General features: G+C 37.9%; 1 protein-coding gene across 3 annotated transcripts in view; it reads left to right on the top strand.

The window, feature by feature from the left end:
* Positions 1 to 15,190, top strand: part of MAP3K5 (mitogen-activated protein kinase kinase kinase 5) — a 207,747-nt gene that overhangs the window by 85,278 nt on the left and 107,279 nt on the right. For all 3 annotated transcript variants that reach the window (XM_030316420.1, XM_030316419.1, XM_030316421.1), the window contains exons 4-7: positions 1,266 to 1,459; positions 2,184 to 2,352; positions 3,524 to 3,630; positions 6,742 to 6,912. In XM_030316420.1, coding sequence (XP_030172280.1) covers positions 1,266 to 1,459; positions 2,184 to 2,352; positions 3,524 to 3,630; positions 6,742 to 6,912 — 641 coding nt within the window. The remainder of the gene's footprint in view (positions 1 to 1,265; positions 1,460 to 2,183; positions 2,353 to 3,523; positions 3,631 to 6,741; positions 6,913 to 15,190) is intronic.

Below are 15,190 nucleotides of genomic sequence, written 5' to 3'. Positions count from 1 at the left end.
CCTGATCTATAACAAGTACCCCTGACTATAATATATTCATAAATAATTCAGTCTGATTGATGTTGTTGTTAATGATACCACTCTTTTTAGGTAGCCCCATTTAAGACTGTGATTATGTTTTCTTTCTTGCCCTGAATCTGTCCATGATTCCCACTGCCCAGCACATACAGTTTAAAACCCTTAGCTCTGCATTCTCTCCCTTCTCTGAGCTCTAAGATCTGGTCAGACTTGCTTACTGAGGGGTGTCCAGTCCAATTTCTTCTTTCTCCTTTAGCTCTACTTTTGTTCGTGCTAGTGTTCCCTCACTTGACATCATTGGGAATCAATAGAAGGTCAGGATGAGTGAGTGGAGAGTGGCATGGGCTGAGGCCAGAGAGAGAAGCAGGATTTGTATCATCAGGCCCCTGTAGGCCACAAGGACATGCCTTATCCTCATCCCACTGCCTTTCGAAGTGAGGGAAGTGATCTGATACAGGTTGTTAAAAGATCACTTTGATGGCTGGGTAGACAATAGATTGGAGGACGAGAGTGAAAGCAGGGAGACTACCTAAAAGCCAGTGACAATGGCTCAGGCCAGGTATGTTGGTCGCATGGCCTGCTATGCAGGCAGAGAAGATGGAGGGAAATGGACAAATATGAGATCCATTCTGGAGGCAGAGTAGACTGGACTTTGATAGGATATGGGTGGTGAAGGAAATGGAAGTGTCAAGGAAAACTTCTGGGTCTCTAGTTGTAGTAACAGAGAGGCTAACGGAGCCATGACTGTGACCGAGCAGACTGGAGGGAGCAGCTTTGTTCTGACATCACTCAACAGCCTAGCCTGTCAGGTGGGCAGCCCTTAACGTTAGTTCTTATTCTTGTCGTGTATTTACACTATGTCTCTGTGATTAAATTTTAAGCTCCCCAGAGGCTGAAGGCTGTGTTTTAAACTACTCTATTTTTCCTGCAGCATATATCACAAATGCCTTAGCCGTGAGACATGGTGAATAAATATTTAACTGATTGATGGAAGCTGTGCCATACTGTTTTTTTATGAGGTGTTTTTTTTTTTTTTTGCATCATCTGTAAGCCCTAATTATTTAAAGTAAGCAATTAAAGAAATTGGAGGGAATTTCCATTTTCATAGGTCATAAATAAGAAATGAGGTTTGCTATTTCGCTTCATATTCAGGATTACTGTTGAAAATGACTCACTGCACTTGGGATTTCATGAATGTGGGGTCTCCAGGCCACCTCACCACCTCCCGGCCTCTCCTCTTTCCACAGATGTGCACTGGGAACTACACATTCGTTCCTTACATGATCACTCCACATAATAAAGTCTACTGCTGCGATAGCAGCTTCATGAAGGGGTTGACAGAGCTCATGCAACCGAACTTCGAGCTGCTTCTTGGACCCATTTGCTTACCTCTTGTGGACCGTTTCATTCAACTTCTGAAGGTGGCACAAGCAAGTTCCAGGTAAGGTGGAATAATGCCACCTGATGATGATAATGGAGTGCTGTGCATCTTATCAGAGGTTTCTTAGACATGGCACACAGCCAAGAACCAGGAACATAAAAGTATGGTATCCTCCAAGTAGACAAAAATAGATGCCACATAGTTCACTTTATTCACAGAACAACTTGAGATCAGAAAGGAAGAAAAAAAGACTGCTAACTACATTATAGTAATGGTAGAGATATATATTCAAAGTAAGTATAGAAACAGTATCAGAATAAACGTCCCGGGAACTTTTCGTATAAGAGCAAGAACTCTGCCAAAATTGCTGGCAGCATTATTATGTTTTAGTTAAGAACAATCACTTATGTTAATAAATGATGATGCTGAGTCAGAAAGTAAACGCCATATTATGACCAAATCCTAGGCACGCCTGACTTATTTGGAACAATTCCTATTCCAAACAGTAAAATGAAAACGTTTTGGCATTTCTAGAGGTACATGTCAGGTTCTTGGAAAGTTCGTTAAAATGCAGTATCTTTACCTAATTTTTTCTGAAGCAAAGCTAAAAGGAATAAAGGACTCCCAAATTTCTTAATAATGCGCAATCTCTGAGGTGTTCATTCCGCGCACCTTGTGAACTAAAAGCTACCAGTGCTGCAAATTTTGTTTCCTTATACAATCATTGCTTTTAATTGAAATCCTTTCTAGTATTAACTCTTTGAACTGTGTGTTTTCCCACCAGCCAGTATTTCCGGGAATCTATACTCAATGATATCAGGAAAGCTCGTAATTTATACACTGGTAAAGAATTGGCAGCTGAATTGGCAAGAATTCGGCAGCGAGTAGATAATATTGAAGTCTTGACAGCAGATATTGTCATAAACCTGTTACTTTCCTACAGAGATATCCAGGTGAGAAGATGCTTAAAGTAAAATCTTCATCATGTAGCCTGTTGGAGGAATAAGGGAGAGTTAACATCGTATTTCAGTGAGCTGAGAGGTTATTCATGTCACTACATGTAATTTTTTGTTGACTTTTCTAAGCTTCCATCCTGAGAATCTATGATAAGTAAAAAAAACTCCTTTGAGCTTCCTATCTGTGGGATGTGTAATGAGGTACTTGTATGATAAAGGTCTTTTTCCTCCAGAAGAACAAAAAGAAAAGTTTGCGTGCATAGCTAATCTGTGGACGATCTATTCAGACACACCCATCAGCCAATATTGTGATAACTTTGTTTTAGCAAAAGCAGAAATGTGGGGGGCTTTCTGGTGATATCTCTTACTCCTTGAAATCATGTGGCTTAAAATTAACGGTGCTAGATCTGACTAGCTGGAAGCAAGACATATGTAACTGATTAATTATTAAAATAACCTTTAAAATATATCATGTAAAACACACCAACATACCATTTAGTGTTATTGATATATCTTACAATTTTTTAATATGGTACATAGAATGAAATCCTCTCTGAGTTGGGGATTTGCTAGTAGATTTTTATAGTAAAATGCAAGTGACTTCTGGTTTCTTATTCCTAGGCTTTCAGGCCCAAGTAAAGCTTCATGAAGACAACAGAGATTCACATACATGTAGAGGTGTGGTACTTAGGGTCCCAAGACTAGGATAGCTTGACACAATATCATCTTGTTACATGTGACAGAAGCTCAGTCAGTTGCTCCATGTCCTGGATGTTTTGAAAATTATTTCTAAAAAAAAAAAAATTATTTCTTTGAAAGTAATTGATGAGACACTGTATACCAGGAATCTGGCTCCATGGAGAAGTAAGCCATCCATAGTTAGACAGTATAGTATTGTCATTCTAGATGATTTATTGTTTGGGGGGGGAGTCAGATGTGGTAACTGTATTTTAATGTTTTTATCTATATAATCAAATTTCTTATTTAAGAAAAAAAAGTTTCTTTATGGTTCTAGATTCTTTTTGGTTCTTGATTCCAGATTCCTCTGGATTTTAGTTTTCTTTTTAACACCCTTCTCGGATTCACATATCTGATTGTCAAAAAACATTTCATTGTCAGAACTTTCTCCTAATAGTTTAATTCTGTGTTACTCTCCTCTTGTTTAAAGGACTATGATTCTATTGTGAAGCTGGTAGAGACGTTAGAAAAGCTGCCAACCTTTGATTTGGCTTCCCATCACCATGTGAAGTTTCATTATGCATTTGCACTGAATAGGTAAGAAAAAAACCTTTCTGTCCACAAAGTGCTAACATCCTGTTTTATAACCTGCGTATTCTTTCTAGGGTATGTTTTCGCCACAGCATTGCAGCCACTCCCTATTAGAATGTAATATTAATATTTCTACTTCAACCGTATGAAGTATAAGAAGCATATACATTTTGATTTTTAATTTTTTTGTCCCTCACAGTTTGTATATGTAAATTCTTAACATTCTTTTTCTTCTCTGTCAGAGTTTGTATTTGCTATTTATACTTGGTCAGAATCTTTTTCAATTGCATGAACATGATGTTATTATTCTTAGGTAGATATCCTCAACACCAAATGGTTATTCACTTAAAAATTTACTAGGTTAGTACCCTATGACCCAGCAATAGCACTGCTAGGAATTTACCCAAGGGATACAGGAGTACTGGTACATAGGGGCACTTGTACCCCAATGTTTATAGCGGCACTCTCAACAATAGCCAAATGATGGAAAGAGCCTAAATGTCCATCAACTGATGAATGGATAAAGAAATTGTGGTTTATATACACAATGGAGTACTACGTGGCAATGAGAAAGAATGAAATCTGGCCCTTTGTAGCAACGTGGATGGAACTGGAGAGTGTGATGCTAAGTGAAATAAGCCATACAGAGAAAGACAGATACCATATGGTTTCACTCTTATGTGGATCCTGAGAGACTTAACAGAAACCCATGGGGGAGGGGAAGGGGAAAAAAAAAAAAGAGGTTAGAGTGGGAGAGAGCCAAAGCATAAGAGACTGTTAAAAACTGAGAACAAACTGAGGGTTGATGGGGGGTGGGAGGGAGGGGAGGGTGGGTGATGGGTATTGAGGAGGGCACCTTTTGGGATGAGCACTGGGTGTTGTATGGAAACCAATTTGACAATAAATTTCATATATTGAAAAAAGAATTTACTAGGTTAGGGTAAGGGCATTTATGTCTAGGTGAACATATTGCTAACCAAAGAATATTTTCGTTTTCACTGCTTTGAACACAATTATTATCAAAACTCCATTGACCACATTTTAGGACATGTATTCATGAGTCCGCTAACACAGCGTGAACACTCCTACTTCCAGTCCTGCCTCTGTCCCTTCTGTCCACATCGTGGCACACACCTCAGTGCCACTTTCTACAGTTACCAGGGAGGCCATCCATGCTGTGGCCACGGAGAAGCCCAAAGCACTGAACTGTCCAAAGCCTGTTAGTTGTGCTGTTCTCTTCCATGATAGCAAGTTGCATATACATGTGGTTAATACAACTGAAGAGAATGAGAAAAAGAAAAAGGAGGGACATTACATCTCCAGAGCACTTGTCATGTGTCACTTAAGGCTTATTTTATAGATGAGGAAACTGAAGCTGGGAAGAGTTGAATGGCCCATAGTTAACAAGCATAAAACTGAGGCTCAAACCGAGATCTAGTGATTCTGATGTCTGTGTTCTTCATCACTGGGTTCTCCTGCCTCTGTCTACAGAGAAAAATGTCTGCATGCTATTCAGCCACAGATAGTTCCTTTCTTTCTTTATCTGCCCAAACTGTAGAACTTGCTAACTTTATCAGTAAATGTGGAATGAAAGTAGATTTCATTTCCCCATTTATTAAACATCTATTTCTTTGGCTTTGACAGAGTGAGATGAGACCTCCAGAGATTACCAGCTCCAGCTGGCTCTCAAATGAATCTTTTTTGAAAGATGGAATGGAATATGTTCTATTTTTAAATGAAAAAATGGGAGTCCATAAGAGCCTCTTATATTTTTCTTCATTTGTGTTTTAATTTTGCCTTTCCTAAAATACAATATAATGAATTGATCAGCATATTTTTTGAAGTGTTATTATAAACTCAAGGTATTTAGAACAAAGTAAAAAAAAAAAGAAATTCATAGACAGATCTATTTAAAGTCATAATGGAGAATAGAAATAACTTTTTTATAGCAGCTTTATTGAAAGATAATTCATGTATCATACAATTGACCTCTTTCAGGTGTACAATTCAGTGGTTTTTAATATAGTAACAGAATTGTATGACCATCAACACAATAAATTTTATGACTTTTTATGTCCCTCCAAAGAAACCCCCTACCCATTAACAGTCACTCTCCCTTTCCCCCTGAAAATCTCCCAGACCTAGGCAATCACTGATCTACTTTTAGTCTCCAGATTTGCCTATTCTGAACATTTCATGTAAATGGAATTATATTATTTGTAATCTTTTGTAACTAGCTTCTTTTACTTAGCATAATGTTTTCAAGGTCCAAGAATAATTTTTAAGAGGATTTTTATCTGGTTTTTGAGAACAGTCTACACATACTTGCTATTTTATTTTTTTAATGTTTACTTATTTATTTTGGGAGACAGAGTGAGAGAGAGAGCGTGTATGCACACAAGTGGGGGAGGGGCAGAGAGACAGAGCAGAATCCCAAGCAGACTTCACACTGTCAGCACAGAGCGCCATGCAAGGCTTGATCTCACGAACTGTGAGATCATGACTTAAGCCAAAATGGAGAGTCGGAGGCTTAAGTGACTGAGTTCCCCAGATGCCCCATACACTTGCTATTTTGAAATAAGCTACATAAACATCTTCCTTAGATGATCAACTGGTGATACAAAGACATCAGGCAACTCTTGGGTTAAAGTCAGTTTGTTGGTGTTGTCTGTGAATGAGTTTGCACAGTGTTTTGGAGCAAAAGCCATTGAAACCTAGAGTCAGGGTTTGGGCTGTGTTTGGATTACTTGACTGGCCCTTTTAAGGGCACAGACCATTCCTAATCTCACTCCACACGCTTGAACCTGTGGATCATGAATGTATGTTCTACGAAATTAGAGGGACTCTGGATAAGTAAGTGCAAATCCATCGCCAGGATCCGGAAAGCAGCACAGAAGTGACCCATGTTAGACCCAGTAGACGTGTGATAGGATGAAAAAGACAAAAAGACTTAGGACAGAGGTTTACAGGTGACTCTCAAAATCTCCTTGTTGCTTTTATCCTGCCAAACTTCACTATTGTGAACCAATACATCAAATAGAATTTTAAAAATGTAATTACCCTGCATTGCTCCTATAATCTGTATTGAAACAGTGATGTTTTCTTTCCCTACCGTAGGAGAAATCTCCCTGGAGACAGAGCAAAAGCTCTTGATATTATGATTCCCCTGGTGCAAAGTGAAGGGCAAGTTGCTTCAGATATGTATTGCCTAGTGGGCCGAATCTACAAAGATATGTTTTTGGACTCTAATTTCCTGGACACTGAAAGTAGAGACTATGGAGCTTCTTGGTAAGTATATAGGATAAAGTAATTACTTGATAAATCCATGACATGAAAAAAATGGTTTGCAAATGAGGGTGTTATCCTTTAGATTGTATATTATGAAGTAAAGCTTAGAATTTATAGCTTCAGTGAAGACTTTTGATGAAATTCATTTAATATGGTAGAATAAATTGGGGTAAACTGGATGAGAAGATAATTTGAGAAAATATAATTTTATGAAGATATTTTAATATGCAGTATAATAAGCATCATTTTGTGGAAAATTTATAAAAGTTTATAGAAAGACATGAAAGAATACTACAATGAATGGAAAAATGTACAAAATTTGTGGGTGTGAAGAATTGATATTTTAAAGATGTTAACCCTCCCGAGCAGGGCTTTACTGCGATTTGGCAAATTGATTCTAAAATTTATTTGAAAAAATAAAGGGCCAAGAATAAGCAAAGCAATATTGGAGAACAAAGTGGAAAGACTTGCTCTACCAGCTAGCAAGACCTACTATAAAGATGTAATAATTAAGATATTGCAGTATGAGTGTAGACGTGGACAAACACTGAAACAAAAGAGAGAGCCCGGAACAAGCTAAGATATGTACGAGCCTAGATTATGACAGCAAACTTCATGAACCAGAGTGGAAATGGTGGACCCTTCAAGAATGGTGCAGGGAACACTCGTTCATCTGCTTGTAAAAATAAAATAAAATTGGATTTCTACTTTAAGTCATGCACAAGAAATGGAATCCAAGTAAATTAAAGACCAAAATATTTTTAAATACTTTAGAAAAATACTTTTAGAATAAAATATACAAGCCGGATTGATGACATTGGGATAGGAAAGAATTTCTTAAATGAAGCTTGAAAATACCATTAATCATAAAAAGAAAAGATTGGGAAATGAGAGTGCATTGAAATTTGCTTCTGCTCAGCAAGGCTTTGGCTTCTGGAAATGGCAGAGTGGGTTCTGTTGCACTGGTACTCTTGCCAATAACAATTATAAACATTGGAAAATACTTAAGAAGGAAAAAAGTTTGAAAGTACTGGAGAGTGACTAAAAGGAGTCAGAAACTGGAGAGGTTTTGATTCTTGGATAAAGGGTCCCACATTGGGTAAGATCCATATTTAAATGATTTTTTCCCTTGGGGGCATTCCCTGATCTGCAGGGCCCAGGACAGATAGAACTCAAGAAGAAGATCACACTCTTAATGGCCAGAGGAGTCAGTTTGAGGCTGCCAGAGTGCCTGGAGATTGAGTGAGATACCCCTTAAATGCCACAGAGAGAAAGCCCCAAAATCTTTATACAAACTTCAGTTCCATTCTCAGCTGGTCCCTGACACGTGCATGTGTGAGGTAAAACTCAAAGAAGGCCATGTGGAAAATAGCAGCTAGAAGTCGTTTTTTTTTTTTTAAATTTTTTTAATGTTTATTTATTTTTGAGAGAGAGAGAGAGAGAGAGAGAGAGAGAGACAGAGTTGGGGAGGGGCAGAGAGAGAGGGAGACACAGAATCTGAGGCAGACTCCAGGCCCCGAGCTGTCAGCACAGAGCCCAACGCGGGGCTCGAACTCGTGAACCGTGAGATCATGACCTGAACTGAAGTTGGACATTTAGCTGAAGTCGGATGCTTAACCACCAGAGCCACCCAGGCCCCTCCTGCTAGAAGTCTTAAAGAGCTGAACAGAAATTTCAGCAGCTGCCTAATGCAATAGAGATAGACTTTGGATTTTGAACCTGAAGTTAGAGGGGCTTCATAAACAGTCCAAGCTTTCCACTGAAACTTCAAAAAGGCCAAGCCTTAGCAATAAAAAAACTGCATCTCAAGACTAAGGAAGTGCACTAAAAATTAAGAGCAAATCCAAGACAGAGCCACCCTAATAAAACCTAAAACGAAGCTTCCACTTGATCAAGGTAAACTACCAAGAATTTATTTGCCTGTTATAACAAGACTGAATATTCTTAAGAGGAATGTAACAGAATCCAAACTGTACAACATATCATCCAAAATGTCTAGTACACCATTAGAAATTACTAGGTTTATAAAGAAATAGTTAAGTGTGACAATATCAAGGGTTGTCAAGGATGTTAGAAGAATGGGAGTCTCTCCTGGTTGTGGTAGAAATTTTTATGACCACTTAGAGATTTTGGTATTATCAAGGAAAGTTGACAGCTAGCCTACCCTGGATACAGCAGATCTATCTCTAGTTATACACTCTAGAGAAATTCTTGAAGTTTCTCTGTATAAACTTAGGACATGCAAAAAAAAAAAAAAAATGAGCAAAAAAAAAAAAAAGTTGAGCAAAATGAACAAATGGCAGAATGATACATGGATGACAGTATCATTTATGGAAGCTTTAAAAACAATTATACACATCTAATAAAAGTATAGATGCATGAATGCACATCATAACTTCCCAGCTCAGTGTAATGGATACCAGTGGGGGTGAAGGAGAAGAAGGGCGTTAGTCACATGTAGCTGCAAGAATATTTAAAACCTTTAATTTCTTGGGGTGCCTGGGTGGCTCAGTCGGTTGAGTGTCCAACTTTGGCTCAGGTCATGATCTCACGGTTCGTGAGTTCAAGCCCCGCTCGAATTATTAATATAGAATTCTATTTATATATCTAGATAGATAGATAGATAGATAGATAGATAGATAGATAGATAGATAGATAAAAGGGGGTTGACTTAAATCAGGAGCTCCACAATGATAGCCATACAACATTTTAAGTTGTAAAACAGAAATCTTAACTTTACAAAATCTTCTATCACTTTAGCAGTTTAACCAGGGACTGAAACGGAGATAATGGGTTATAACCAAGGAGGAAAAGTTGGGGACAATGATTTCCTAGATCCTTATGGAAAGTTTTGGTTTGGACTTTTAATTTTGTATTATAAATTTTTAGTATAATCCAGAGAGTTTTACAGTTTCTTTTAACCCAAGTTTTTTTTTTTTTTTCCTGCTGTTACAAAAGAGGAGTGTACCTATGCAGCCTTACTGTTACCAGAAGATGTACACTTTAAAATAATTCTTACTTGTAGAGCAATTAGAATCTGATATTTGGAAGCATTGTGCCGGTATGAATCTTTGATACAGTAGTGTTAATAAAATCTAATCTTTAAAAGCCTAATTTTCATGGTCAGTGAATTCAAATAGAAAACATCTTCTGTGAAGTTAGTGTGTATCATGCACAGAAATAAAAGCGTTTCCCCATTTGAAAATCAAACAGTTTAGACTACCAAGAACTTTCAAGGTGACATAAAGTTCAGTTAAAGGAACAGAGAGCGGGTTTTTTGTTTTTTTTGTTTTTTTGTTTTTTTTTTTTCTGGTTGTGTTTTTGTTTTAACTTTCTATAGTTCCAGATTCTGGCTCCATTTAGCTGAGGACTATTAACTTTATCTCAAAAGAGCTTTGTGTTCAAGGTCTTCAGGTGAAATTGAAGATGTCAGAATTTTTATGGTTTCATTTTAAGCTGTCCGTTAATTTTCTAGTAAGAACAGGGAAGGAAGGCTGTTAGAGCTCAAAGCCTTTTAATGGGAGGATCCCTAGGAGTTGATCTTGTGAGTGTCACTCACAGACTTATTTAGTATTGAAAGAATGTCACTTTCACCATAGATTACCTATCCTTAACCTGCCATTACTGTCGTGTATATCCATATACCCATTTGCCATTAGTCCTAAGAGTTGCTAAGAAGTTCCCCCACCCTTTTTAAATAGGTGTTTTTTCACGCCCTCACACTTGTAAAGCTTCTTTGGTATTTCTTAATGTTTTGATCCAACTCCCACAGTGCTGCAAACACACTCATTTGTGTTGGTGGGTTGGCATGGTCCGAACCTCCCTTTCTGTTAGAGCTGAGAAGTGAAAAGCACATTGTCAAGCAGCTGACACAAGAAGGTGTCCCTGAGGTTATTAGACATCCTGCCAGATTTAGTCAGAATTATGTATGTCCTGAGTCATGGGTCCCAAAGGGATATTTCAACTGACTTTTTCTGAGCCATCATCCTCTCTGGGTTTTTACTTGTCAAATGCTGGTGTTGAGGTAAGGAGTGGGATGTCATGGCAGGTAGTTAGTCCCTCAGGCCTCTTTCCATGGACATTTTCCATGTCCTGAGTCATTTTCTTTTGGCTTACAGAGACAGTGATGTACTGACCACAGAAAATTTAAGGAGAAGAACTTTTAACTCAGTACTACAAGAGCCCCAAGCAGTTGTGATTTCAGTGGCTCATCCAGCTGTTTCTTGCAGTTCCCCATTTTACCATCTTTAATGAGTTCGATGTTCTCCATATCAGAGGGAGAAAGTCTTGCCTTTCTCTGAGCACTGTATCTGCTACGGGCATTGTAGCAAGGCACCATTTTACGTCTAGGCAAGTCTATTTTCTGAGAGCTTTACTTGGGGGTTTGGAATGCAAAGACAGGAAGTAAGAAAAAAGTTTATGGTTTAGATTTTTTTTTAAGTTTGCTGAGTTGCGATATGTTGTTAGAATATATATATTTTTTCTTCTGTTAGAACATACTTTGGCTGTTAAATCTTATCTGGGACAGGGGCCGAGTGGTTTGAATGAACACATCCTGCTGATTTAAGTATAAAAAAAGAGTAGTTCTCTGACATTTGATGTTTTTCATTGTCACTTCCTTAGTTATTTTTGTCCATTGAAGCTCTTGTGGATGGCCAAAACCATGCTATTTTTTTTATACTTAAATTTCTTTAATCCCAGTTAAGGCATGAAAAATGCCCTTTTGACCTTAACATAATTGAACTGAGTTTAGCTTTTAGTCATTAAGAGGTTGCAGCTTTTTATCATAGCTGTTCAATATAAGGTTAAATATAAGTTAGAGAAAGCGGTGATGGTGTCTGTCACAGGAGCTGGTTAGATGTTTGGGGCTGTTAGAAGATATAGCACAAGATGAGAGAGTGGTGCTGGGCACATACCAAGCTTTCAGTGTAGGAAAAACTGTGACCTAAAAGCCTAGACTCACATCCTAAAAAAAGGCCACAGTTTCTGAAATGATGACTTAACTGGAATGACCCAAGGAAATACTATGGACTGTGACTTGGAGAACCATGGAAAATCCATTGGAAAGGTTATCTCCATGATTCCTTTGTTAACCTAATCTAACAAAGAAATAACCATGAAAAAGTGATGCTGAATTCACATGCAGAGTGGCTTACTTAGAACATTTTGTTACACGTAGTATTTGTTCAATAGTAGAAATAATTATCCCTTAACTTTAGAGTTGACACAAGGTTTTCGTATATGCTGTTCACTGTTGCAGACTTACAAGTACCTTGTAGAAGAAGGCAAAGCTGACATTTTTCCTCGCATTTTACAATGTTTGATGTCCTGTTATTAATAAAATTTCAAATCTAATTTTTCAGATTCAGTGTTCTTTTTACTACATCCTAATGGCTCTCTTTCCTAGAATTTCCAGGAACAGACATTTCCAGAAACATCTATACTATTCTGTTGAAGAGGACCTTTGGGAAACTGATGTGAAATAAATGTTGAGTCAATACTTGGAAACTGTGATCTTAGGCAAGAGAACCTTAAGAAAATTCCATTTTCTTACTTGAAAAAAATACTACTACTTACCTAGGGGGAATTAGAATACTCTTAGAGTCTTATAAGTAGCAAAATACCTTACTCCACTGAGCTTCAACAGTAAGAAAATATGTTTTCTAAAACATGAAGTCCAGAAACAGGGCTGGGTCTGGAGTAGGTTGAGTCGGCAGCCTAACAGTGTCAGCCCAGGTCTGTTCCCTCATTACTGCTGTGGGTGGCTCTGCCCTCAGGCTGGCTTTTAGGATGGTAAAGTGGCTGTGGCCATTCCAGGCATCAATCCAATGTAGCCTCACCAAGGTCTGGAGAGGAAAGGAGGCCATCTTTTTCTGTCTCTTTTTCTTAGAACTGGGAAAACACACTCATAAAAACCTACCCCAGACTTTCCTTACATTTCTTTATGCTTCTGGTATTTCATCGTCAACCCAAGTCACTGGCAAGGAGGATGGGATTGTTACAACTACAACTGGCTTAGACTTATCATTTTAGGAGGAATAAATACTCTGGTGAGAATTGAGTGAAGCAACATATGTTAAAGTCCTGGAATGTAGTAGGCATTTTGTGTTCTATCTTTAGTATATAATATGTGACGATATTTTGTGTTTCTTCATATACTGACATGAACACAAACTAGATTAAATTTCCCTTTTCCTGAAATATCCCTAAAAGTTTTCTTTCTCTTCTTTGTGGATCTGGCTGAACATTTAGCTGATGAGGGAAAAGTTACAGAGTCTGTATACCTTTTACAGGGGCTTTATTTGAATGTCACGCACCACAGCCGTTGTGGGGTCACGCAGAATAGGAGTAGACAATGCTTGTTTGAAATCGTATTTGGTTTTAGACATGATGGTATTCTCATTCTTAAGGGGAAATATGAAGTCATTTCACAACTTTGAAAGGAAATCAGGTGCCCATACCGTATTAGTGTAATCATGTCTTTCCTCTTGTAAAGCCAAAAAAAGATCCATACCCAGGAAATTAAAATCATTAAGCCTGTTTTTAGCATTAATGTGTTCATTTCTCCATAGTAACTTGTGAAAGAACAGACAGCCTTACCTTATCAACTAATTTTCTTTTACGTCAGTGGCAGTGCTATTCAAACAGTAATGTGTGCCTAATAACTACTTAGTTTTTACATTATTAATGGGGTTGGCTTTACTTTGGGAGAGTTATGTAACAACCAGTCAACACACAAATAAAGACTAATGCCTATTTTCCATTTTCCAGATTCGCCCTTTTTTCTTTTCCTTGGCTTCAAGATATCTTTCTGTGTGTTATCTCTATTTCCACTATCGTCTATACCCCCCAGAGTTTTATCTTACCATCATTCCACTGACATCATTTTTATTCAGTCCTTTATTGTGTATATTAGGTGAGTTTCCAAATTTTAGATGATTTTTATTTTTAGAACACAGAGCCTGAAAAGTTTGTAGTAACTCAGCATGACACTCAGCTCACTGATATCCAGATGTAGTTGGCTCCTGAGGGACCAACAGTTCCAGGATGCCTTGGAGACCCGGATAAAATGCACGGTGTGCCCACAGTTGCTTTGTAAACAAGCAGCCTTATTAATTGGTTGCATGCCTTGACCTTGGTTTAATGCCACTCTCAGCAAACGATAGATTGCATGAACCTGTGTTATGGCCTGACCAAGTCAGAATCCAAGAGTGGTAATACTCAGTATGTCACTGTGGGGTTTCCTAATTGGCAGCTGATGAGTATTGAGCACCTAAGGAGGGCAACTATGGCTTGCTTTATGTAACTCAGAGGGATGAGTGAGAAAACTAGATGTTTGCCAGGCATTTTGCTCAAAAGGAGGGAGAATATGGAAGAGTAGGGGTGATTTCACTTAGTGAATTTAAGTAATTGTTTCCAAGCCTGGCTGAACATCATAATCATTTGGGGAGTTTTTCAACAATGTGGATGGAGTTCTTTGCCCCTAGAGATTCTGCTTAGTGAATCCACTTTATTGAATAGAAAACCACAATTGATAATATGCTTATGTTCTTCTTATTAGAGATTTAGGTTTTCCCCATATTTTGCCGTCATTCCCTTCCTCCTAAATCTTTACTGTTCTTCATATCCTCAAAGGTTAAGTTCAAATCCCTGACCCCACCCTAACCTGCCCTTCAGAGCTTTCCTAACGTATCTCTTCCCATCTTCCCGACCTTCTTAGGATATGGGTTTTACATTATAATTTGAGAGAATTGGCAGTTATTGGAAGGATAAGTTTAGATTGGCCATAAACATATGAAAACTGTTCATTCTCCAGAGCAATCAAATAAGTGCCCATTACAATCCTAAACTATGGTTTCTTTTTACCCATTGGCAAAGATGAAAAGAGGTGAGAATACTTTATTTTGGCATGAATGCAATGGGAAGGTCTCTCTCCTACACTCCTTTTAAGAAAGTGAATTGGTAAGCCCTTTCTGGAAAGCAGTTTGGCATTATGTATCAAGAGCCTTGAAATAGTTCATGTTCCTTAATCCAGTTATGTCCTTTTCTTAATCCTAAAGAAACAGCAGATATGGAAATAAAGTTGTGTTTACAACAATGTTCACTACACTGAATTTTATGGCAACAAAAAATTGGAAGGAACCTAAATGTCCAACAGTAGGGAAAATGTTAAGCAAAGGATAACCTCCCCATATGATGGAATATCATTCATTCAAAATTGTGGGGATGGAGTTCAGTGGTAAAAATATACATAACATAAAACTTACCATTTTAACCA

This window comes from Lynx canadensis, chromosome B2 (assembly GCF_007474595.2).
Source record: "Lynx canadensis isolate LIC74 chromosome B2, mLynCan4.pri.v2, whole genome shotgun sequence".
NCBI classification, from domain to species: domain Eukaryota; kingdom Metazoa; phylum Chordata; class Mammalia; order Carnivora; family Felidae; genus Lynx; species Lynx canadensis.
Note: the sequence above shows the minus strand (reverse complement) of the source record. Positions and strands in the feature narration are given on the sequence as shown.